The 26,950-nt window shown below is 43.5% G+C and overlaps 2 protein-coding genes across 3 annotated transcripts; one reads left to right on the forward strand and one right to left on the reverse strand.

The window, feature by feature from the left end:
- The first annotated feature begins 7 nt into the window (after nucleotides 1-7).
- LOC143114789 (putative oxidoreductase YccK) lies at nucleotides 8-8,047 on the forward strand. The gene is made up of 6 exons (XM_076276552.1): nucleotides 8-703; nucleotides 1,077-1,177; nucleotides 3,635-3,715; nucleotides 4,770-4,917; nucleotides 5,116-5,289; nucleotides 5,711-8,047. Exons 1-6 carry the CDS (start codon nucleotides 592-594, stop codon nucleotides 6,109-6,111), a joined length of 1,017 nt encoding a protein of 338 aa, XP_076132667.1. The 5' UTR covers nucleotides 8-591; the 3' UTR covers nucleotides 6,112-8,047.
- Nucleotides 8,048-8,669: 622 nt separating this feature from the next.
- Nucleotides 8,670-25,869, reverse strand: LOC143114541 (transketolase-like). Of its 2 annotated transcripts, XM_076276206.1 has the most exons (14): nucleotides 25,763-25,869; nucleotides 24,065-24,182; nucleotides 23,468-23,581; nucleotides 21,951-22,048; nucleotides 17,672-17,863; nucleotides 17,232-17,350; nucleotides 16,158-16,354; nucleotides 15,480-15,644; nucleotides 13,884-14,040; nucleotides 12,975-13,105; nucleotides 12,646-12,729; nucleotides 12,344-12,437; nucleotides 11,330-11,452; nucleotides 8,670-8,923 (listed from the first exon to the last, which is right to left on the reverse strand). In XM_076276206.1, exons 1-14 carry the CDS (start codon nucleotides 25,867-25,869, stop codon nucleotides 8,736-8,738), a joined length of 1,887 nt encoding a protein of 628 aa, XP_076132321.1. In that variant the 3' UTR covers nucleotides 8,670-8,735. The 2 variants fall into 2 exon arrangements, with proteins under 2 accessions (XP_076132321.1, XP_076132322.1); XM_076276207.1 differs by lacking the exons at nucleotides 23,468-23,581; nucleotides 25,763-25,869 and having other exon boundaries at nucleotides 24,065-24,148.
- Between the last annotated feature and the right edge of the window lie 1,081 nt (nucleotides 25,870-26,950).

The raw sequence follows: 26,950 nt of genomic DNA on the forward strand, positions 1-26,950 counted from the left end.
AGTCCGTGTAGTGGTGCATTGCTAAAAGTCAAACAAGGACTTTTAAAGTCAAGTCATGTTGTCCTATGTTGCTTCCTATGTTGTTTTACTTCACTAGGTAATTGAACAGCAAACACGTCTGTCGATTACTTTTGATGCACAGCCCAAAAATGTGTTTGTGTATTGGCTGAACCGGTACTTTTGTACGCATCTCTCTCTGTCCATGTTCTTTTTACTTAAAATCTAATTAAATATTTTCATTGCCCTAATTGGACAATTAAATGATTGGTTTGACGATAATATTCACTAACCAATAGCGTCGAGAATAAGTACAGGAAGTATGCTACTACATTATGTCACTTACGCAAACTGTTTCAAAACAGGCGCTCGAGCTTCGACTTGAATGAGGGCTCTAGAAACTACTGTAATGTTGAGCTGAAAATACATCATTCGTAACATAATTTTGTGCGTAGGCGCTGTAATTCGAAGACTTTACCGGTTGGTTGGTTGGTTGGTTGGTTGATTGATTGTGTCTCGACTTATACATTTCGATACTGTTCGCATTTCAACTGGGCTAGCACTATCTATCTAGTGCCTAGTGGGATTTCTGGAATGGCTCAGGTACCCAAATTTCAACTCGCTGGTGGCCTTGAAATATGCCGTATTTTGAATGGTATGTGGCAGGTTTCAGGTGCACATGGTCCAGTTGATCCAGAAAAAGCAGGTAAGTAAATAAGCCTTTGTGAACCTTACGTTACTGTTTAATTATCTCCAAGCACCTTCATTTGGATTATAGGTTTGGGCTTACAACACTGTGCAATTGTACGCACAGTTTGAACTCATACAGTAATAAGTACCATATGACACAACTTCTGTATTCATTCTCTAAAATGTAAAACAAGTCAAGTAAAAACATAAGGGTCTATCTATCGTTTAATACGCACACTGGGTGGCGCTAGTGGACCATGTTTCTCTAGCCTCGATAAACTGTGCAGGTCTCGTGTAATAGTATAGGCAAAATAATCATTGTCATATATTCAGCTATTGGTCTAGGACATTTTTATCTCTCTCCCTCTATTTTTCTCTCTAACTTTCAGCCCAGGCAATGGAACCTTATGTTAATGCTGGACTAACAACCTTTGACATGGCCGACATTTATGGACCCGCAGAGGAAATATTTGGAAGATTTTATAGTCAGGTATGGCGTTAGACCACAGGGTGTCATTTCAGTGAAGTGATGAAAAGTATATGTGATAACAGTACATGCTATCCTGTAAGACTATGGTGGGATGCCTGTTTCAAAGTTCTATTAGATAGATAGATAGATAGATAGATAGATAGATGGTTTATTGATCCCCAAGGGGAAATTTAAAGGTCTCAGTAGCATACACATCACACTATTCCTGGTGTTGTTTTAGGCCATCCTTAAAAATATTTTTGTTTGCAGTAACAGCCAAAAAAAAATAAAAATGGGTCGGTAGGTAGGTCAATATTTTTTTTTCCAAGATTCAAAGTAAAAAAAAAAGTACAATTTTGGTCATGGTGATTATGTAAGAATGAATTTACACAAATGTGCATATCGTGACGTAACTGACTGGGTCTTCAACCCGTGCCTTCAGGCGCACCATTGCAAACCTCATTCTGATGCAGGTTATATAGACCAGCCTTTCTCAAACTTCTTTGACCTGAGGCCCGGTCATGGCAGACTTTGGGGTCATAGGGCTCATCTACATGTACCCAGAAAGAAGGCTACAATAGCTCTTGGCCACGTTATATTGAAATTTGACTATACAATACTCAATGCTATACAGTGTATTAGTCTCTGCTCTGTTTCTAAGGAAGTTCCAAAAAACAACGTCGTTCTATTAAGTTTCGTTACATAAATAGCCTTCCAACAGGTTGAAGCGGAGCTTTGATACCAACGTTATCGATTAGTTTCAGTTTCTCTCGCGCAGACGCGCATTGAATGAATGCTCATACCACCACTTAATTGTAGGGCTCCATGTTTAATGACATCGATAGCAGAAACGTTTGTTTTCTTTTTTCGTCGATCCGCGGTTTCTTGATCAACTGCGCAGCAAATTATCAGATGAAGCACCGGGCCTAATTTCACTCCACGACTCCGCGGACCAGCAGTCTCCATGTTGCGGACCCATATTTTGAGAAATGCTGAATAGACCACAACCAATTTCAATACTCCGACACGGTCACCGTTAGACTAGGGGGAGAAGGGATGAGAAAAGATCTGGCCACAGTTCTTCCAGAACTTCGTGCCAAGTAAAAGCGTTATCAGTTTGTGTGAATGAAACGAAGCGTAGGCCATAGTGTGACATGCGTAAAACCAATGGTGTAGAGATGACGCCACAGGGTTTTATTTAAGTGAGCCACGTTTGCATGTAGGCAATTTATATTCACAATACTTGGGCCTACTAAAAGAAATATTATTTTATTGCATTTGTATTGGTTGTTTAGAGTAAAAAAAAAACAATCGGTCGGTATTAACGCAAGTTTACAACCGGCAAGTCGGTCGGACTAAAAGGGGAAAAAAATAAATATTTGGGTCGGTTCTAAATTGACAGGGTCGGTCGGGTTACTGCAAACAAAAATATTTTTAAGGATGGCCTTACCACCAGAATTGGCCTGAAGTTACAAAAATAAATGAATTCACATTGGCCTGAAGTTGCAAAAATAAATCAATTCACAAAAATTAATGAATTCACATTGGCCTGAAGTTACAAAAATAAATGAATTCAACGGTTCACACTCATACAAGTCTGGGCTTTGTATTGTACAAGTGGCAGTTTCTTATCAATATCCTTATCACATAGGCACATGCATGCATAACCCTAGTACCCACACACTCACTTCATTTAATATTCTCATATAATAACAGTATCCCAAATCATGATCTCAATTATTTATATTCTCTAGCATGTTATATTAAAAGTCAATATTCCTGCCTTTTTGCATCTAAAATCACACATACACATGCCCATAGTTTTATTTTTTTTATTAACCACTTCAGAGACTAGATTGACCTCCAGTTGTAGCAACAGAAGCCCCACTTAAACAGAGTGACTTCTCTTAACGTGTATTGGATTCAGAAAAGAAAAACCTTTAATGTGTTTGAATGTCCAAAAGTGCTGCACACCTTGGTTCTGAAGTGGACAATCTATAAGCGCAGCCAAGCATGCTCTTCCAGGCTGATGCACTCCAGCAGTTTAATGGAATCGATTCTGGTATCTCTCAGGCAGAATAATATCCTCAGAGATGAGAATTCACCTCTCTATGCCTCAGCTGTCACCATCAGACCTCACATAGCTCTTTGAGTATGTTTCTCCCATTTGAGCCCTACATGTTTTTTATTACATTTATAAATGTGTGTGTGTTTTTTAATAACATTTATTTAAGCAAAGTGGAGGGGTTATTCTGCACAATACTATAGTACAATGCTGTACAGAGACAGTGCCCAGATAGCAAAGGGGCGTTGAGGGGTGTTGAATCCACGTTTGTTTGAAGCGGCGGAGGTTGATTCAACGTGGATTCAACGCCCCTTTGCTATCTGGGTGAGAACACTGGTTCAGCTGGAGAACATCATGACTAATCATCATGGTAAAAATCATCTCATAGGAAATATATATATATTTTGAATCAGGCCAAGTCCAGGTCCAGCAGCCCACCCCCAGTGCAGGCCTTAACCAAGTGGGTCCCAAGACCTGGGCCGATGGACCGCAAGGTGGGTTTACCTTTATGCCAGCCATTATGTTGGATCTGGTAACAGATTGACATTAGGAACACATGTTATCTATATGTATTGTGAATGAGTAATTTTGGAAGAAATGTGTGCCCTTTCTATTTACTGTAGTTTGATGATTATTCATTGACCAAGCTTAGGGTGTAAGAAGACTGCATGTGTAAGGCATCGTTTTCCAACCTTGGGATCGGGACTCCATGTGGGATCGCCTGAAATTCAAATGGGGTTGCCTGAGATACAGGGATCTTACAATTGATCAGTACATTACATTAAAATATACATACATTAAATAAAAAAAAATATTAAAAGCCTCATGTAATTGGATCATTCATTACAATCTGGCTACATAAAAATAAACTTTGACAGTCCGCATAAGATGCTTGATTGACATAATCATGCTTTATCAACGTTCCAAACAAAGTAGCAAAACAACCACACGCACAAAGATAGCCAAACGAATTAGCTTGCTAGGACATTTGGGGGAAATCAAAGTACCACTCTCGACTAGGTGTTACAACAGAGATGTGAATGATTGGGGTCGCCAACGTTTTGTGACATCAAAATAGGGTCACCTGACAAAAAAGGTTGGGAACCCCTGGTGAAAGGTATCTTGCTACTTATGTAAGGTATTACAATATAGCATTTAGTGTTACTCTAAGATCTCCTTTTTCACTGTAGCTTGATTGTCTACTTAAAGAGAGAAAAAATAATTGATTTACTGTCCTATGTTGCCTACATGGAACATGGTTTACTGTGATCATTTTTTTTTTTGTACAATTGATGAATATGAATTTGCAAAATGAGTTGAACTGTCAGATATACAGACTACCACTAGAGTGCAGTGTGGGCCAATGAACAGTGCAATCCTCTCAGCATTTTTAATCACTCTGTTATGTAAAATCCCTTTGGCAGCTGTTAGGATACATTGTATGGATTCAAGGTCATGTCAGGGACACCCACAGTGTAGTTATGGATGCACTCATCACATCAAATGATTCCATTAACCCACACACACCTACACCTCTACTCTGAACAGGTGGTAGAGAAGGCAATACAAAGGTCCTTGGATAGAATGCAGGTGGACACTCTGGACTGTGTCCAGTTCCACTGGTGGGACTACAGTGACAAGAGATACCTTGAGGCTCTTGGTCACCTAGCTGATCTGCGGCAAGAGGGCATCATACGTGCGTACAGTCATGTCGTTCTTTTGCAGTAGTGCTTTATTATTTGTTAAAATAAAAATATGTATTCTTCAAAACACTTACACACAAAATGCCATGTGAGAATAACAGCAAGAAATGGGCTCCCCATATCCATATTTTTTTCTATACATTCATTAGTTGTGGCTAAAATATGACAACTATGCCTAATTGGCTTCACAGGGGAGTTATCATTGACGAACTTTGACACTAAGCGACTGGAGGAGATTACAGGAAAAGGGATTTGCATCTCCAGCAATCAGGTCCAGTACTCTCTAATTGACCGCAGGCCGGCTGTCCACATGGAGCGCTTCTGCCTTGACCAAGGCATTCAACTGCTAACATATGGAACACTAGGTGAGTATGCTTTGGGACATTCACAGAACTCTCACAAAAATAGAGAAGAGTGTCATTTTTAGGTTGTATAGATGATATAAATAATTTAGGTAAAATCTATTGATATTGTGCATTTTTCCGGCACAGTAGCTATTCAAAGTGCTTCATGAAGACACAAAGACAACATCAATAACAAGTGCATGGGCGATAGATAGTGAACACAAGGCCTGAATCCACACTATACATTTCTTAGAAAATGTCTTGAACAAAGAGAAGGTTACAACATTTGACAGATCCTCCATCCAACCCTCTGGCTTTCTCACTCCTTTAACCCATGTGGCACACTGACACTTCTCCCTCCCCCCTGCCTTTGTCTCTCCTCCACCCTGTCCATCATTAACTTCCTCCCTCCTTTCTGCCTCTCTCCTCCTCCCTCATGTAGCAGGGGGTCTGCTGACGGAGAAGTATCTTGGCCGTGCTGAGCCAAAGAGTCGGGCCGAGCTGAACACGGCGTCTCTGGGCAAATACAAAAACGTGGTGGACATGTGGGGCGGCTGGGGCCTCTTCCAGGAGCTGCTGGCCGTCTTGGACACTGTCGCCAAGGCGCGCGGCGGCTCCGTCGCCAACGTGGCCACGCGCTACATCCTGGACCGCCCGGCGGTGGGCGGGGTGATCGTGGGCTGCAGGCTGGGCGTCTCCGGGGCGGAGCACATCGAGGACACGCTGCGCAGCTGCACGTTGGAGCTGCGGCCAGAGGACGTGAGCGCCATCGACGGCGTGCTGCAGCGCTCCCGAGACCTCATGCGCGTCATCGGAGACTGCGGAGACGAGTACCGCCACTAGGAGGCCGAACGCGAGGATGCAGAGAGGAGGGGGAAGAAACTCGCATGAACGCGCTCTGTGACTGCAGGCAGGATGGGCTATCATCAACATTACTTAACATTTATTAATTTTCACAACACTTTTATCCAAAGCGACTTAGAAAATGAGAACAAATCAAAGAAAAATGCAAGTTTAGCTGTGCAGGTTTAGAAATCAAAAGGTTTAGGAATCAAGCTATGCCATTATAGTTTTAAATGATGGCTGTGGTGTGTGAAAAGCTTTTAATACTGCAAAACGCTTTTCCATTGTACATGAGAATGTGACTGTGTGTGTGAAGCAAACGTGAACAGGAGGAGCATGATGCAACACTGGTGAAAAATATATTCCGTCACTAGCCATGAAAATGGATTTGAGCAGTGGGAATGAAATAAACCACTACAGTCATGTGATCATCTATAGTAACCATAGTGGATGAAAAGTACATCAGGTCATCCTTATGGCAGACAAGAAGTAAAAGGTAATAACTGTGGCAGATTGAAGGGGTCATCATAACTGACCCATGAGGTCTTAATTAGTTTTATGGGGATGACCAGCTGGTTGTATGGCACTGCCAGGGGGACTGTTGGGTAGACTCTCCAGCTGGCTGAATTGATTATGTATGTGTATGTGGGTAAGGGGGGGTTAATACATTTGTAGCTCTCAGTAACCATAGTGACACTCTTCGCTCCTGCCTGACCTGAGACCAGTGATCAGGTCCCACTGGGAGCAGAAAAACAAACATGAGCGGATCGACAGACATCACTCTCTGTGACTCACATTTTGGGTTGCACTCTGTGCATAGAAAATGTGCTATATAAATAAACTTACTACTACTAGTTCCACTACACCAAAGGAGACATTTTGAGTGTAAGCTAATGGTGCTCCTCAGGTCATTTGGGTTACCTCTATAGCCTGGCTGGCTACAAGATTCATCTGAAATTTTTTGAAAGGCACCAAATGCAATTTCACATACAACATAATAAAACAAAACATAACATATCCTGGATGTTTGTAAGTCTTCTAATGCTTGAATTATCTTATATGTTTGCCTTTTTATGTCCAAGAATCCAATAGAACTTGCCAGGTGCAAGTAGTGTATCAGATGCACTGTATGCAATAGATTAACGCTATATCTCTTAGTAGTTCAGTGTATGAGCATTTTTATTGTATGACCAGATAACACGTTAAGACCCGTTGATCTTGTTTGTCTTTATGTGTCAAGTCTAAGCTGTCTTCCTGAACTGCTGTAGTCCCATGGCCTATGGGTTGTCCTCCTCTGCTGTGTCCGCATGACTACCACTGTAGGAGTAAAATGCTGAAAGGGGCGGTGGGAGACGTGCTGTCTCATGCTCACACGTGCCACGGTGCTGTCTAATGCTTTAGCTGCTGCTGCTGAATTATTAACCTGCATGAAATATGCACAGCAGGGCCAGGATGAGAGTGTATGTTCTGTTGGCAGGGACTCGTGTGGCAGAGTGCTTTAGCCTCTAATCAATTCATCACATTAAAGTTACATTCAGCTGGAAACGTGAATGCTTCTCAGATTTTCAGGTGAATTAGATATGTAAGAAGGTAAAATGAAATGTTGATTTTTCTAATAATTGTCATAAAAAATGTTCATATGTCAACGAGTGCATGTAGGTTAATGATGTTGATAGGAGTGTGCTAATCAGAATCTGCTTTTGTTTAATATTTTAATTGCTTTATGTTTGATTTGATCCTTTGATCCTACTTTACTTATTCTGTGAGGAGTAAATCCATGATGGGGCCAAAATGGAATTGCTTTACTTATGAACATGCCAAAATGGATTTGGTGAGATTGCCACCTGAAAGCATTTGTGTTGGTGATGCCGGACTCTTTGAGGCTGGAGTCTCTTAATCTCCTGGAACCACTTAATAAAGTCATGGTGAGAGATTATTGCCAGTTCCCTTATTTAGAGCAATACGTCCCAAATGAAATCCTATTCCTTTCAGAGCTGTTAAAACAAGTGGTAATTTGAGCAGTGAACTAAATGGTGTTGAATTTATTCAAATAAACATAGCAGAACATTTTTTTTAGTCAACCGTGAAAAGAAATTACGCAGTAGACACAGCAGGCCATTCCCCTGAGTTTAATGTGAAGAATCCATCACTTTATTGGTGTATGTTCCCAATGGGGACAAGGGTCTAAAAACAGTGTACTAAAAACAAACCCAAATGCATCAAAGAGGAGGAGAAGGGAGAGGACATAGAATGGTGGTGTCTGTGGGCATTTAAAAAATGTGAAAAACATGACTTCAAAACCACGCCAACGTTACTTCAGAAACCTTCACTGCGCACTTGACACAACAGCGTTACTCTTTCTTTAGGGGTTAGGGATCAGGGTAGATTAAGAATCAAGGGTCATAAAGGAAAGGTCACCTGAAAGGGTGGGGTGAGGTAGGGGGTGGGGTTCAAACAACATCAATGACATTTAGCAGAACTACATTTCCTTTTCATTCTTGGCTTTTTTTTTTCTTTAATAATTTCAGTGACATTTTCTTCTTTCAAGAGGGGGAGCGTGTTCAGACAGGGAAGTGTCTCCCTTTTTGTTGAGGTTACCAAGGTTTTTCGCCCGACACTCGCCATTACTTTGCGTTGACCGAGTTGCTGAGCATCTTCCTGACTGCCTGGGCGATGGCGTCGTGGTCGATGCCGAAGATCTTGAGCAGCTCCTGTGGCTTGCCACTGCGTGGGACATGGGCCACAGCCAGACGATGCACCATAATACCGGGCTCGTTCACCACAGCGGAGCACACTGCCTCTCCCAGGCCACCTGTGGAATTGCACTCATGTTAGCCATTAGGGACTCACCAGGATTGCAAGGGAGCTGATGCAAGCTGATGGAAATTCACACAGTTACCGTAATTAAACAAGTGTCAACTATATTAAAGTACATGAATGTAATGTATTATTAAACTACACTGAACCACCAAAATTAATATATTGAGTGTTTAAGAATGTGTCTTTGACAAGCTAATTCTTCAAATCTGACTAACAAAAACAGTATTTTATTGTTGAGCACAACAACAAAAGGACTCCACTGTAGACATTTTTCCTGTCTCAGGCACATTTACCATGAAAGCTTATCTAACTATTACCTCCCTTGGCAAAAATAATTTAAAAGAGGCCTATATTATTGCATCCTTAAAAACCTAAACAATTTTGTTTGGCCGATAGGTGTCTTCTGAATTGTCTCACTCACTCCTCCCCTTACATTCAATAATGCCTGGAGTCTGAATATCATTTAAACTATGGCTGTCACATCTCATTCTCCTGACGGACAGCCTACCCTGGTTTATTAAGATAATGATAATATATCTTCATTCCTTCCAGATGTGTACAGTGGTATTAGTGCTCGGTTCATTTGGAAGATGACAGTCTGCGGTTTGACAGGCCTGTCTGTGAGATCCATACTCTACTCTCTTCTGTGGCATCACTCCTCAACACACACCTACATGCCTCATTGCTCCCCAGCGTGGGACCATCCTATATACAGTATGTACACACACACACACACACACACACACACACTGATGGACCAAAATGGAGAATAAGCACAAGTAAAATATTCTATATGTACAAACATGAACCCATTCACTAACAGTATCAGTATTGTGCTTAATGTGTGATACATACAATCTGCCCTTCAACATCCTCCGCATACACACACATACACCGAGAAACACACACATACACACATGCAGACACACACACACACACACACACACACACACACACACACACACACACACACACACACACACACACACACACACACACAAGCTCTCTGACAACAGCAGCTGTTGATCCCTGCAGACAAGCCCACGGCCTCCACTCTCTTAGCACAGCGGGCTAGATGCAGTAGAGGTCACCGCAAACAGTAACCCTGGCAACGGGGGGTACGCTGTGCCCCACTGTGCCAACTGAACCAACCTCCCCCTCGCTCTACATGCACACACAACGAATGTACAGTAAAGATGCATTCAGACATTGCCTCAAACCACAGACATACTGTAAGGACACAACCCCCCTCACTCACACACACACACACACACACACACACACACACACACACACTCACACACACACACACACACACACACACACACACACACACACACACACACACACACACACACACACACTCACACACACACACTGGCACCTCTACCCCCTGTGGCCCCCTCGACCTGCATCTCTCTCCACCCCGACGCACAACCCCCTCCACTCTGCACTCGCCATCTCACCTGTCACGATGCACTATTCATGCTTCTTAACATGAGACATGAGATGGGGGTGGGGAAGGAGGGAGGGAGAGAATGAGTGAGTTGGGAGGGGGAGGCGATGAAGGGAAGGGGTGGAGGGGGCGATAATGTATGGGGGCTGATGGGAGAGGTTAAAGTGTGTGTGTGTGTGTGTGTGTGTGTGTGTGGGGGGGGGGGGGGGTCCTGGGTGCTAGGGTGAGGCTGATATGATGACGGGCCCACTTGGTCAGCACGCTTCCTTGCTGTCGCCGCCTGCCTGCCCGCCCGCCCGCCCGCTTCAGACAGAGGGACTCGGGGAAGGCACGTTACGCAAAACAGAGTGGAGGGGTGCCAAAGAAGTCCACACAAACAAATTCACAAACAGACAGACTACAGCAAGAAGTACACATGCCTCTACTATGTGTGCACGCACACACACGCACTCACACACACACACACGCACACACACACACACACACACGCACACACAAAAACACAGGGATTTTTTTGGCCACACTTTTTCAGAGCGCTATGTAGGTCAAACGAAGCCCAAAGGGCAGAAGTGAATCTGAAAAACACTGACAGCAGAGAGCTTTTCCTCCTCCTCCTCTTCCTCGCCTGTCCTCACCAACCCTCTCCTCTCCTCCATGCATCTTCCATTCTTCTTTTCCCTCTTTGCTTTTAAGCTCTTTGTCTCCTTCCCACTCCTCTGTTTTTCTGCCTTCACATCCTCTCTCCTCTCACCTCGTTCACAGCTCTCTGTTTCCATTATACGTACAGTCTTTCCTTTCAGTACTTTCTATTTCTCCACAATCTTTTCTCTCTCTCACGCTTATTTATTTTACCCATCTTCTACTAGCAATACACATTAATTACCGGTAAGCAGTTTTAATATCTTATTTTTATCAACGTTGTCACGGCATGAAGGTACCCACCCTCATAGTAGTGATCCTCCACTGTGACAATACGCCCCCTAGTGGCCTTGGCATTGTCAATGATGGTCTTTGCATCCAGGGGCTTGATGGTGAAGGGATCAATCACTCTGATATTGATCCTCTCTGAAATGACAAGAAAGCCACTCATCAGTTTATCAAATGAATGAACAACCATTTCATTATGCATAATTTGCATTTTAGTATTATGTTTGCACTGATTACACAATTATATAATTGTATACAATTGTATAAAGAACTCCTCACAATAGAAAATCTATTATTATGGTTCAAATGTGTATTTCATTTAGGAAACAATACTAGCTTATTTAACAGGCATCCATCAGTCTTGACTGACTATGGAGTTGACTGACTCTGGATACTAGTACTTCTACTGCAGCTTCAAGTGTGGCTTGACCGGCCAATGCAGGACTGTCAATCCATCCCACACTGTAGGCAGACATGATGATGTACTATTACTGCCATTGCCATCATTCCCTAGCCTCGTGAGACCATCCTGATCTCGCGTGCTCCATTTTTCCCTTCGCAGATCAGTCTGGGTTCTAACCGCTGAGTTGGAAGCCTGGGCTTTTAGCTCAGTGGTTAGAGCGTTCGACTCCCATGCCGGTGTGTGCCGAGGTGGCGCGTTCGAGGGCCGTGAGCGGCGGAAGAATTACAACCTCTGTTACAGTGGTGCCGTAGACCCGGATCATGGGAGTGAGGATTTAGGGAGGTGAGTGTAACGGAGGTGAACTGAGCTAGCGTGCTAGTTGCCTGTGTAAATCCTCACACCACACACCCTAACCTTAAGAACGCTTCTAACCGCTGAGTTGGAAGCCTGGGCTCAGTGGTTAGAGCTTTCGACTCCCATGCCGGTGTGTGTCGAGGTGGCGGATTCGAGGGCCGTGAGCGGCGGACGAATTACGACCTCTGTTACAGGCGCACAAGAGTCCCTGAGAAAAACTGTTAATCTGGACACAGCAGACAGGTGTTTATATGACTACAGGCACTCTGTACCTTTCTTGAGGTGCTCAGCAGCAGTCAATGCCTCATGGAGGGTAACACCAGCTCCAATCACAGTCACGTGGTCATCATTGGTTTTGTAAACAACCTGTTGGGAAGGTAATTATAATAATTTCATAAACAAACTTATAATAATTACTGCTCTCTGATACACCACCTCTTACTATGACTGTTAGAATCTTATTTAATCTCTGGGAATGCACACTATATCTCTACTAGCCTAGGAGACTAGAAGAGCAACAGTATGACCAGCGATTTGGTATCAGCTAGTCTGATATCAGCAGCACCACCAATACCTTTGCCTGTCCAACATGGAAGTCCTCGTTGTTGTTGTAAAGGATGGTGTTCTCTGGGCGACTGGTTCTGATAAAACACACACCCTACGACAGAGGATAACAAGTGTTACTACAAAGATCTTCTCACTCAATTCTCACTCAAAATGATAAACCACACTTTGCTCTATACAAAACACTGTATCTTCTTATATATAATCATAATATATAAATACAGTTCAAAGCCGTTCTATAGCCTATATGCTGTATAGTATAGCCTGTATAGCCTAGGATATGCTGTATAGAGAAAATAGATGGATGGAAAATAGATGGATTTTCAAAACTATGGATACCTTTGTGTTGGCAGCCAACTCCACAGCTTTCTCAGTGGACACACCATCACTGGGGTAGAATACTGTTGCCGTGGGGATAGCTCGGAACATGGCCAGGTCCTCCAGGCCCATTTGAGAAGGTCCATCCTCTCCTACCGAAATCAGCATCCATGCACACACACACACATATACACACACACAAACACACATGTCACACACAAACAACTGTCAAAGAGAGCAGTGCTTTCGGAAGCTTCTGGAATCTTGACTGAAAGTGCAGGCTGGCAAACTGGCATGCGTTGAGGCGAGAGGGCATGCAATGTACCTGAAGAGACTAAAAGGAGGCTGGGCCCCTTCAACCAACTTCCACCATAATACAGAGCGAGAGAGGGAGGGTAGGAGGGAGAGAGCGACAGAGCGCTGCAGTGGCAGCGCGGGAGAAATGACGTGGGGGGAAAATGTGAAGAAACGGAAAAAAAATCAACGTTCAGAATTTTAGGAGAACTTAAAATCACAGAGGCACAACAGTGGCGTTTCACTGGGAGTGTCTGCATCAAGCCCGCAGAGAGAAACTTCAGCAGGACTGAATCCCATCAGTAAACAATGTCTTTTGAACAGTGATATGACATAACCAATCAATGTGCCAAACCATTTTAACAGTTAGCTGCTAATATGACAGACATGTCCAATCAAACTCTAAATTTCATCCAATTAACCTGCAGCTGTTGAGAATGGGTAACTCTGCTTCGTCTACTGAATCAGACTGAACCGAGTGTTCTGCTGGAGGTTCTTACTGTGAGCTCGATCAGTTGGAACAGGACAGTGTCTCCCAAACAACTTTTATTCTCAGGTAGGGAGTCAATCCGAAAGAAAGAACAGGCTCTTTTAAGACCCGGGCAGAGGTCAAGTGGTGCACAGTGGCAGACTGACCGATGGAGACACCGCAGTGAGAGCCGCAGAGGTTGATGTTGCTCTCGGAGATGGCGGCCATGCGGAGCTGGTCGTAGGCGCGGCTGAAGAAGGTGGCGAAGGTGGAGGCGAAGACCACATTCCTGTCGCGGGTGGCACAGCCCACCGCCACGCTCACCTGGATGAGAGCAGAGAGGAGAGGAGAGGCAGGGAAGAGGTCCTCTGAGTTAGGTTAGCTAAAGATGGGTAGGGTCACCGTGGATAACACTTACACTCCAATATTACAGTCAAAACAGTTGTTATGTGCCATACAGAAGAGTTCATATTCGTATTTCATATTAGTGAGTCTGTCTCTCCTTGTGTAAGTCTATGGTCTAGACCCAGTTTAGTAGGACACAGATGGTAGCCTAACAGTTTCTTAAATAATAGGCTTGGACATATGGCAGTCAAACACATGTGCTGTACAGTAGTGGCAATTTTGGAATTTACTGAGTACACCAATACTAGAAAGCTCTTGTACTTCTTAATTCTTAATTCTCCATTCTTCTAGAGGCCAATGTATTTCACAGTAGCTTCACCTCAGCTTAGCATGGACATACAGCGTGAGCAAACCTTTTCTTGTTAAGCTGGTATTTCATGAAGGAGAGAGCTTTAATTTCCTGTTTCATGCCAAAGAAAAACTGCCCCATTCCTCCCCTCGGGGCAATGATGCAGAGTAAAACTGAGGCGTGTGTGTGTGTGTGTGTGTGTGTGTGTGTGTGTGAATGGAAAAACACCCCAGAGATCCCACACATCTGCCTGACACTGACAGTCAAGGCTGCAGTTTTACTTCACACAAGGCCATCACAAGCTCAGATTCATCTGAACTATTATTGGCAACATCTGTGGGAGTAGATTACCGAAAATTTCATGCTGTATGAATTTATCTGTTTAACATCTCTAGATGTCTGTGACTAACTTGCTGGAAATGTGCACTTGGATGTGGAAGTACATTCATGTTTGTCACAGAAAGCATGCTCAAATAAACTCAAATAATTGTGTATTTGTATAAATGCACTGACTGGGATATTATGACAAAATGCACAGTGTTTTTGCACTGAAATGAGACCAATCAATCAAACATGCACACACAGCCCTTCAATATTTAATGGAAGGGCATAATGGTTATTAATTTAGAAAGTATATATTCTATATTATTTCCCCCTTTTCTTGTGGATGGGATGGAGAAATGCTTGAATTGAGTCTATTAGTCATTAACTTTAATGAAGTCTGCTGACTTTCATTATTATGGACATGATGATGATTGCACAAACAATACATAATAAGGTAAGGAACAGAATAGGGGAGAAGAGAAGAGATGAGAGGCGAAGACAAGAGAAGAGAAGAGAAGAGAAGAGAAGAGAAGAGAAGGTGGAGTTGAGTGAGTGGATTAATGGGGGCTTCCTCGGATGCAGCCTCCACATCTGGGCACATGTGTCTCACACCTCTTGTTGTTGGGTATAGGTCTACTGTATGCCATACACAGTGTCTGACATCAACTGTAAATCAAATGAAGCACACTGCCTTTAACCATTTAAATGCTGGCTGGTAATGGGAAGAAGAGGGTGTGAGTCATACCATGTTTTGCTCAGCAATGTAACACTCCACATAGCGGTTGGGGTGCTCATTCTTGAAGATCTCAGAGAAGGTGGAGTTCTTGGTGTCTCCATCAAGGGCAATGACACGCTCGTTGTAGCGTCCAAGCTTAGCCAGGGCCATCCCATAGGCCTTCCGTGTGGCTATCTGCATGCAAACACAAACCAGACATTCCATCAATTAACAATCCAATCCAGCTAGCTAGAGTACAGTAAGAGTTCATTCACACACAAAAAACAGATATCTCCATTTTTACAAATTTTCAAAAACCATGCCTTCTATTGTACATTTCAGGTAATATCAATAAAACTGCATTTGTATTGTTTTGATTAAGTCTAATCTAAATCAATTAAGTCTACATCTAATCAAAACAACCAACAACCAAAACAAACCATTTAAAAACACCCTTTATAAAAATTCATTAACATGGAGCTTATCAGACTCATTTCCTTATTGATGGATACCTGGAGTTACTTATGACAGATTTCTACATCCAAACTCTGTATCATTTCATTTGCTAATATATGCCTCAGTTGTGTGCACCAGCTCCGTTTCCAGAGTAAGGAGTGGGGAGGGGTGAAGTGGGGTGGGGTGGAGTGGGGTGGGTTATCTCTCCTGAGCTTGCGGCCCTACTCTGACCTCTGACCCCGCGGCCTGTACCTTCTCCCCAGGTTTGTAGCTGGGGGCGCTGGGCATCCTGACGTTGCGCAGGCTGACGGGCGGGGTGTCCTCCGAGGGCATGGCTGGGTACAGGCGCTTGCTGGTGTTAAGAATGCGGCTCTGCAGGTCCTTTACAACGCCGTCGGCCATGTCCTTGGGCAGCGGCTTGCCATGCCAGCCCATCTTATCCTCCGCCACTGACGGGGGGAGAGAGGGACACGACGCATTACTCGCATGCATGCATGCATGCGCTGACATAGGCAATATCATTTGCATACGGAGATCTACTCACTCACACCCACACACTTTCATTCAGAGGGGTGCAGACACGCAAGCACGATCACACTCACTTCACTTCACACACTCACACACTGAAGTAGTACTACACATGTGCATACGCACACATTAATGCACGTGGGTTCACACCATTACAGGTACAGTCACACACATGCACACACACGCATGCACACGCACACGCACACACACACACACACACACACACACACACACACACACACACACACACACAAATCATACGCTTCCACAGAGATGTATGCACATACCCAATTTAACCACAGAGGCACACATACCCACATACACACACTTTTGACTCATCAGAACCTCCACTTCAGACAATGCCTACGATAACAGGGCAGCAGATTGTATCAGGAGCCCTGCACCTCTGAGCAAACAGCAGATAAAGAGAGGGCAAAGGCCAGGCCTGACCCCCACATTCTGCAGGATGAGCGAGATGCTGCCCCTAATGCACTGAAGCGCTGGGACCAAAGCCAGCGGATCCCTGCCTGAGCCTACAGAGAGCCCCCCTTTGTTCGCTCCACAAAGCTAGAATGCCTTGCACACATGTGTGAAGACGGCAACAGGAGGCGTATAGCTTAAGGAAGTTTAGTTACTGGTCCACTGCATTTTGGACACTATGCATTTCCACACTAGTTTGTATTTAAGAAGAAGCATATACATTCATTCAGGATATCCTAATAGCCAGAGTATATACTAAGCAAATGGGCTCAACAGGCATCCGGGTGGAACATTTAAGGAAGCGCTTAGTGTGTCTACCTGGGATGCCCTTGCCCTTGATGGTCTTGGCGATGATGGCAGTGGGCTGGTGGCGTGGCTGGGACAGCGCCTTGCACAGCTCCTCCACACTGTGCCCATCCACAATGATGGCGTTCCAGCTGCACACAACACACACACATACACACACAAGAGTTGTCAACTGATTAAGGGAGGTGTATAAATGGAGACTATATTTTGTTCTATTTCCTCTCTTTCTCTCCACCTCCATGTCCAGCAAGAGGATCATTTTAGCAACATTACACTGTTGCTGTAATTGTCATATTACAATCATACAGTTATATTTTACACCATGGGCACTTCCCTCCTTCTTTATTTGTAGACTAACTTCATCTGTTAGACCATCTCCTATCTCCTTTTCCTCTTCACACAATTCATTTAGAATAGAAATGCAATGCACACACACACACACACACACTCACCCAAATGCTTCACAGCGTCTCTGGTACTTTTCCATGTGGTGCTGAAGAGGAGCGGGGTCACTCTGTCCCAGCCGATTGATGTCCAAGATGGCCACCAGGTTGTCCAGCTGGTAGTAGGAGGCGAAGGCCATGGCCTCCCACACCGCCCCCTCCGACATCTCTCCATCTCCCAGCAGACAGTACACACGATAGCTGGACACCACAGCACGGCGTGTTAGAGAGGTACTGTACATGCACTTCAGTCAGTGGTCATTAGGGTTATTAGTGGTTATTAATCACACTGTTTGTTAGTTTGCACTTTTTGAGTATGGAAGCATAATTCAGAAGTGGGTAAGCCAGCTTCAGAGAGTAAAAGTTCTACCACATACATTATTTGTTCCAACCATTCACTAATCCATCTGATTCTCATTTGAGCAACTCTTCTGCGAGGTAGAGGAGCTAATTGGTGAAATCATCTGTGTGTTGGTAGAATCAATAAATGGAAGGACTTTGACTTTCTGAAGTTGGGGTTGCCCACATCTGAGCATAATACAGTAAATGAAAAATAAAACATGTATAGATAGAGATAGAAAGGACTATCTCTTTGCTGTTGTGAGTTCTGTGTTAATCTCAATATATCGTACGACAGCCCATCCCAAAACACATGGGCAACATTCATGATTATTAATGTGTTTCCTCTGCTGAAAGTTAGCACTGCATTACACACACACATATGTAAATATAAGCATACATATGTGTGTACTGTCTCCTTATCTGTCCATAACAATCAATGTCTCATTCACCCCTCCCTCACTCACTCACTCACTCACTCACTCACTCACACACACACTCTCTCACACACACACACACACACACACACACACACACACACACACACACACACACACACACACACACACACACACACACACACACACACACACACACACACACACAAACACACACACACACTCTCTCTCTCTCTGTCTCTCATTCACCCCCACTCACACAGACACACACATTCTCACACACCTCCTCAGGAGTAACACGGCCTGACAGCTTTCCAGTCAAATAGGCACGTTTGTTTTAAAGTGCAAAGATTGGCAGAGACATGGCACATTATTGCATGCATTCCAGCTCAGCCCCAGGAAGAATAGCATTCCAGGGAGAGCGATCCGAGATTTGTAAGTCTAAAGACACCTGGTCCCACTCCAGATTAACATCTTCATACCCGATCACTATGGCCTGAGGAGACGCGTCATAGAGTTGTACACCCACACCAACACCCACACCCACAACCAAACACACACACACACCACACACACACTCTCTGTCTCTCACACACTCACATTCATTCAAGTCCATACACCCACCAACTGACTTACACACCCTTTCATACTCACTTATTGTGCAAATAACCCCTGCGATGTGAGTTACTGTAAATCACAAAACGCTTGAATTATTTCAATTATGCACTTAAAAGTGACATAGGATCGCTGTGCAATGGCATAATGTTGATACTCTGAACCTTAGAAATTGAAACCAGTTATAACTTTCTGATGATAATGCCAACCCAAACCTATTTATCGATCCTGTTATACTAATTAACCAACCCTACCTGATAATTGTAAAAACTGTTTTCATGTATTCATTAGATTTCCTAGTTATTTTCTTCCATGAATGTGTTTTATTCATATATGACATGGCTAAAGTGTGTGAAAACAGGCCATAAGGTCATGGTAGATGTTCTGATCTTAAAACAACATAAACTCAGCACATTCTTCAGGATTAGCATGGTGTGTGTGTGTGTGTGTGTGTGTGTGTGTGTGTGTGTGTGATGGGGATGGGGATAGTGCACTTGCTGAGGAGACAGAGCATGGAGGAGATGGAGAGGGGGATGACTACATGTCAGATAGCGGCGCAGTCTCCCACAGTAGCTGGGAGGACACTGACCTATCCCTACTTCATCGTACTGGTTTGTCAAGCACTTTTGAGTGATTAGTTGGCATTCTGTTCAGGCATACTATGTTCTTTTTCTCAGACACCTGAGGTGACAAGAAGACACTTCAGTAAAATGTCATGTAATGTAATGAGCACACAAATCTCACAGTTGCACCTAACAGCCTTTTGACACATGAAGAGCGAATTACCGCCAAAAAACACACAACTAGCTAGCGTAACACAAACATTAGCTAAATAGATGCAGCCTGCGGGGAACTGGTAATCTTTTCCATCCATTCAGGTCTGACAGCTTGACACCAGCACCGTAATCCTTAAATTTACAGAGTGGGTTTAAAATTAATTACGTGAAGGTGCGGTGTGCTTTCATGATTCATGATGAGAGACACTCAGTGCCTAGTGGATTTTGGTTTCAAGCTGGAACACATATTTCACAAGCATCCATTTTTTCCTCGATCCTACAGTAGCTTTGTGGGGTTGGGGGCGTGGTACGACAGACATGTTGCAGTGTTATGTGTAGTAATGCAATGCAGTGATGCGTGAGCATGCTAGCCACGCTACGGACATGCACACTACTACATTACACTCCAGCTAAGAATCTCCAGAATCTCAACTAAGCCTATCTGTACCCAGCCACTGGCAATGAGAGACTCCTAAGCAATGCAAAGAAAGGGTTGCAGAGAGAAAAATGAGGAAGAGAGATAGAACATGGTGGAAGAGCAGCGAAGTGATGGAAGAGGGGCAACAGAGGGTGCAAAGACATAAGAGGTGACAAAAGCCTATCAGAAGAGACAGCAGAAGTGTGAAAGTGTGGGGGTTTGTAGGGGAATGAGAGAGTGACGAAGGGAAGGAGTGAGGAATGGAGAGAGAGAGAGAGAGAGAGAGAGAAGGAAGAGGGGAGAGAGGAAGGGGCTCTCACATATCTCTCTCTGCTTATTAGAGCAGAAGAATTGGCTGAACACAAAATGCTGCCAGAGCAGCCAAAGCATCATACATAAATTCAGGAGCGGAAAACAGCGCAAAATACAGAAAGAGCAGAAATTCACACGGGACAAAGTTCAGCAATAAAATCCCCCCCCCCCCCAAAAAAAAAAAAAAATCCATGCCTGGTACACAAGTAGGTAGGAGTGTGTTGATAATGGAAACCGGTGCGGAATTCCACCAGGCTCTGTTCTATTGTCTATTGAGACTATTCTAGATACACGGGCACGCTCAAAAACAATTTGTGTGACTGTGTGTGTGTGTGTTTGTGTGTTGGTGTGTGTGTATGTGTGTGTGTGTGTGTGTGTGTGTGTGTGTGTGTGTGTGTGTATGTGTGTGTGTGTGGGAGTGCAATTGTGTGTGGATGCGAGTATCCGTGAGGTCCAGGGTTTTTGGTTCTTAGTGCAATATGCCTTTTTCCTGGTTTTCCCTCTACAAGATCACCAAGTGCTGTCAAGCAGTATTTGTCCTCTAAGGCAAACAGAAATGTCAAATGTCAGGTAGACTTAACATTTTCATTGAACACAATGACCGGCCTCATGTCTGTGTGTGTGTGTGAGTTTGTGTGTACATGTGTGTCTATACATGAGTTCATATGTGCATGTGTGTCTGCATGTGAGTGGGTTCATGTGCGCATGTGTGTGAGTTCATATGTGTGAGTTCATGTGTGTGAGTTCTTATGTGCATGTGTGTTTGCATGTATGTGAGTTCTTGTTTGCATGTGTGTGTATTCTGTCTGGATCTTCTTCAACATTGTATACATTTAGTGTGTCTACCAATACTAAACTGAAACAGTATGAAATTGCCCCACAATTTGGTTGGTTTCCCTGTGTGTGTGTGTGTGTGTGTGTGTGTGTGTGTGTGTGTGTGTGTGTGTGTGTGTGTGTGTGCGTGTGCGTGTGTGCGTGCGCGTGTGTGTGTGCGCGTGCGGGCGCGCGGGCGCGTGTGTGTGTGTGTATTAAATACAATACATTTCGAATAAACACAGGACAGATGTTAAATTCCTAGTGCTAAAGGTAGGGGATTTCACACAGCGGCCAATCAACAACCAAGCCTATTTACCGTCAAAAACAAAATAACTAACAAAGCAACACAGTATATCAGTGTGGACTTTACACTTATTTTGTCCTTTAAGGCAATGATACGATTGTACGTACACCTCTATGATACTGCACACCTTCAAATTTTCACAGTAATGTGTGTTGTCCAGTGTCAAGATAAATACACCAGTTCAGTTGATCAAACTAGATGTGGGTGGGCACACATACTGCTTTTATTTGATTGATATTTTTTGTCTCTGTGTCTCTGTTTATGTGTCTGTCTGTCTGTATGTGTGTGTCTGTGTGTTTGTGAGTCACACCTGGACTTGTCAAAGTATTTCGCAGTGTAGGCCATCCCACAGGCAGCACCCAGGCCCTGACCCAGAGAACCAGTGGCCACATCCACAAACTGCTGCTTCTGCAAACACACACAATCACAAACAACATCAGCGTTTACCACAAACACACACACACGCACACACGCACGCACACACACACACGCACACACACACACACGCACACACAAATTAACACTGACACTGAGAGACAGACAGACAGGTATAGTCATGAACGCACACGCACACACGTGCACGCACGCACAGACATGCACACACACACACACACACACACACACACACACACACACACACACACACACACACACACACACACACACACACACACACACACACACACACACACACACACACACACACACACAGTGAGACAGACAGACAGACAAGCAGACATGGAAACAACGAGAGAAAGAGAGAGAGAGAAAAAGACAAACAAACAATAAAAAACAAACAGATCAGAATTCCCTGATGTCAGCAGCTTGCCCCTCATTTGATACTGTGCACGGTAATGAGTGTGAGAGGCTGAGCGTAATAACTGCACTGGATAAACTGCACATGTGCAGTGCTGCCAGGCAAAGGCAAAAGGATACCTACTTTAAGTGAACATACTGGAAAGTGGGAACAAATGAACCAAATGGATTTGTGATAGAAATGCACATGCAGTTGAACACAGTACATATCTTTTTGCGATTTTTTTTTTTTTTTTAAATCAACTATGGCGAAAATATACATAACACAATGAATAGCTCAAAAGTGAACTCAGAACACAGGCCTTTCATACATACAAGTGAACTGTGTGAGAGAGGCCTGGTCTATGTGGAAGTGCATGATAAAAGAATAATTATGTAAGGCAGAGAATAAATGCAAGACAACTGAGAGAATAACACAGTCAGTGTGGTCCTGCTGGCTCGAGTGCGTGTGCACAGAGCATGGCTTTACATCACCAGCACAAAGAAGCTAAGAACTGCTTTACTCTGTCACTGCACAAAGCATGTCTTTGTGTGTGTGTATGTGTGTGTGTGTGCATATACTAGGCCTTGCTGAATAAACGAGTACATGTCATTATGTATGATGTGGAAATGTATGTACTGTATCTGCACACAATATGCACAATATGCACACAGTATGCCGCCAGAAACATGCTTCAGTGTGCAATAGACTGTCTAGTTAAAAAATGTGTATATTTGTACACACACACACACACACACACACACACACACACACACACACACAGGGAGCTAAGGTCCACCTTATAATCCCAGTAAGAGGCTAGATTTTGCTGAGCTTTGACTGGTTTGTTGGTTAGTTGGTGGGACTGGGAGCAAGCAGAGCTATAGGTAACGAAGGGATTTACCCTCAAAGGAGTTTACCGGTAAGACAGCCAAACTCTCACAGGCTATTTTAACTGCCAGGGCTGAAGGGTGTAACCGGGGTAAGCGTGCAGGTCAAGAGATGTCAGTGTAAGCCCTATGTGATCTTACCGGCACTGGGTGACCCTCCAGGATGGAGTCAATCTTGCGGAGGTTCAGCAGCTCGCTCTCCTTCAGGTAGCCAGCCTCGGCCCACACTGCATACAGGATGGGAGCTGCGTGTCCCTTAGATGCAGCAAGAATGGACACAGAGATGAGTCAACACATGTAAGTGTACACACACATACACAGGTAAATAAAACACTTAGACTCTTGTAACACCAACATTATATAGTATATCCAGCGAGCACAAATATAGGCACACACAAACAACCCACTTATCCAAACCTAGTGATTCATACACCATTGCTTTAGACAAATTTACATCTACAATATCTCCATATGGCCTGCCATCATTCAGTGATGGTGCTTCTTCTGCTAGAAGCGACTGCATCCCTGGTACATTGTTAATATACCACAAATATTCCCAATGTACCATAAATATACAGTACCATAACAGTGCCTCCTGTGGGATGGAGGACTACAGGAATGACTAATAAAGCCTGGCTTTGATAGGACAGCGATTGGGTGAATGTTAGGCTGGTAACAGAATAGTACTGTCTCACCCGTCTTTCTTCAGATAAAGTGTGCAGACGTCCTCGGTCTTACCTTGGACATGATGAAGCGGTCATTGTTGGGGTTCCTGGGGTCTTCAGGGCGGTACTTCATGGTGTGGAAAAACAGCACCGACATGATCTCGGCCACACTGCAACATGATGTCGGGTGTCTGGCAAAAAAAAGGAACGCCAGAAGTTACACATGTAATAATCTCATGTGCTACATGCATGCAGTGCAGAGATGAAGTTGGCACAACTTCAAAGAGCCAACGAGGCGAGTGTGCACGCACACACACACACACACACCTGTCAAACCAATCAAACATTAGACGCGAAATTAGATCATTTGTCTGGAAATTAATTGACAGTCACATTCTTCACTGTTCTCCCATCCATGATGAGACTTGCACTTTTCTTGAAATGTATACTTTTATGTTAATGTTAGTTATCAACATGCTGAGATCTCATAACTGGCAACTTGTAATGGAAAAACTGAGTTAAATGCAATTTATTGCATTCGGTTTCATTTCAGATAGTTCTACTGTGAGTAAATATTAGTGGGTTAATTCGTTTCTCTAGAAGATACCCCTCAACCCTTCACGTAATCCAGGCGCACTGCAAACCTGTATTGCTTGGAGGCGTGACATCCAATATATGTCAGTACTAGTAGGCCTACGGATAGGATAGTTGGATGAACTATGGTAGTACGGGTAAAAAAGAACAAGCAATTATTCTGTAAATATCGGTGAATTCTTCATCTTGACACATCCAGTGTTTTTATTGTTTAAAAACGGCGAATCAAGCAAACACGCACACAGAAACGCGTGCTCTGAGACAGAATGCATGCATAAGCTTATTCATACCACAAATGTCTAAATCAACCTTCAACCTGCAAAGGAATTAAGATAACTGTTCTTATGTTTTTATAGGTGATATGAGGACAAACAAGAGGACTAGATAAATAAATAGACAAGTATAACACCATAAATAAAATGACTAATACAATAATTAAAATACTGACAAAAATAACTACAGCAAAACAGTGTTCAAAGAGTGATGGGAATAAAATAAAATAATCAGCCCCGTGTTCGTTCGCTGCGCATGGTGCCTTGGGAAAAGTTAGTCTTAGTTTACAAAACATCAAAACTCACAGTTTAAATAGCATGACTCAGTTGTATACTAGTATTTGGCAGAATTTGATAAACGAGTCTAGCACCAATCGGTGATCAACGTGCAGAGGATTGACAACCTTGAACGGGACAATCGACGCAGGCGCTGTGTAGAAAGAGATAGGAGCGCGGTCCCTTTTAGATCTTGTTGCGGCGGACTGTTCCATTGCAGAAACTAAAAACCCCACATCAACCGGCCAACAAACGGACGATAGCTCCTATTTTCAACTATGTCCAAAGAGACATAGGCAAAGAGGCAACACTGGAGGAAACATTGCGTGCTGAAAACAAACGGAACATGGTGCACCTGCTCTAACCAAACCGTTGCGAGCTTGTATCTTAAAGCAACAACAATGACAAGAACGTCCAAACTGATTAATTAATTACACCACATTAATGCCATTAAGAACACTGTGTACAATTTATTTGTTTAACAAAAGAGAGTTTAACTACATAATTAAGCACTATCCTCCCCTTGTCCGTAAAGTGTAGCATTATGCATAAAATAAGTTATTGATAAACGAAATAACAGTTAGGGAAGTCGATCTGCCATTTGGTCATAATGTGCGCATTTCCCTTACCCACTGCCAGCTGCGGTTGTAGCTCTTATAGAGTTGATCCGGAGGCGATTGGCAATGTTGCGCAGCGCCTGCAGAGTCTGCTGGTCGGGTTTATGGTAATCCTCCATGAAGAAGTCCTGTCAAAATGAGCACCTCAAGTGAAAAAGCTACAAAAGATCACCGAAAGCTCGGGTGAGAGACCTGTCACTCAGTAAAGTGACTAAATCCTGCAAGGAGAAAAAGAGGGCGACAGGGGCGTGTTTGCAATGGGGATGGCTGGCTAACGCTCTGCAAAAGCCTGGCAGAACAGCACACAAGAACAACCACTGCAGAGTGCGTGTGTGTTATGTGTGCGCTTTGTGTGTCAATGCACAAAGTACAGTAACGTCCCAGGCATGATAGACGACACAGGGGCGGAGTTCCCCCAGTCCAAGCACCACAGACTTTGCTTCCACTAACACCGCCTCAAACAAGCATCAATGGATTGGACCATGTCCTAGAGCTTCTCTGCTCTAATGTTGGGTTACGTGCGATTCCTCAGGGCGCGTAGTCATGCACCTTTAAGCTCGCAGTGAGTGTCTCCGGTAGAAGGATTAGTCACTGGGTCGCAGGCTAGGGGGTTATCTAAATGGCTAACCAGAAAGTCTCGGGCTGATATGAAATATGCAGATATATTAGATAGATTTTTCTTTTTTAGATATGAACAATTATCATTCAGCACATTACAAGGCCGTTTACAGCTCACGTGTATTTATAGCATTGCCCAGTAATTACCGGTACCCAGTACAATCTACTGTTCAAAACCTACTGTCAGTCTTTCCCCCACACACAATTGTTAATATTGCTGTGTCTCAAGTGAAGATGTGTTTAAAGTATGCAGTGAGTGTGATGTCTTTGTAGGGATGTAGACTGGAAATTCACACAAACCTGACCAACTATTAAAAGAGAAATGTTTGTTGGCACAATTGAAGATTATTAAATAATTCAGTACCTTTTTCCCTCATTTTCATTGTTTATTTCATTAGGCTATTGATTGAATTGACATTTTTATTATTGCTATTCTCCTTATTATAGTCTGACCAACATTTTAATTTGTTCCCTGTTAAATTTAAGTATTATATGGTTTTGTATTTGTATGTGGCTTTGGACAAAAGCGTATCCATAACCATAATGGAACAGGCCTATAGTTAAATTAAAAATGAGATTCTA

Source organism: Alosa pseudoharengus, unplaced genomic scaffold (genome assembly GCF_046254945.1).
Source record: "Alosa pseudoharengus isolate Yale_2024_CS ecotype anadromous, Long Island Sound unplaced genomic scaffold, YU_APseudo_1.1 YU_APseudo_1.1_scf_9, whole genome shotgun sequence".
NCBI lineage: Eukaryota > Metazoa > Chordata > Actinopteri > Clupeiformes > Clupeidae > Alosa > Alosa pseudoharengus.

Bases quoted from the DNA above. Each gene is read 5' to 3' on its own strand.
- LOC143114789 (XM_076276552.1), top strand. From the start codon at position 592: ATGGCTCAGGTACCCAAATTTCAACTCGCTGGTGGCCTTGAAATATGC. The intron at 1,178-3,634 runs GTATGGCGTTAG...ATTTTGAATCAG, and splicing joins TTGGAAGATTTTATAGTCAG to GCCAAGTCCAGGTCCAGCAG. The intron at 5,290-5,710 runs GTGAGTATGCTT...TCCCTCATGTAG, and splicing joins GCTAACATATGGAACACTAG to CAGGGGGTCTGCTGACGGAG.
- LOC143114541 (XM_076276206.1), bottom strand. From the start codon at position 25,869: ATGGAGGATTACCATAAACCCGACCAGCAGACTCTGCAGGCGCTGCGC. The intron at 22,049-23,467 runs GTAAGATCACAT...GTGTGTTTGCAG, and splicing joins TGGAGGGTCACCCAGTGCCG to AAGCAGCAGTTTGTGGATGT. The intron at 8,924-11,329 runs GTGGGTACCTTC...GCAATTCCACAG, and splicing joins GGAGGATCACTACTATGAGG to GTGGCCTGGGAGAGGCAGTG.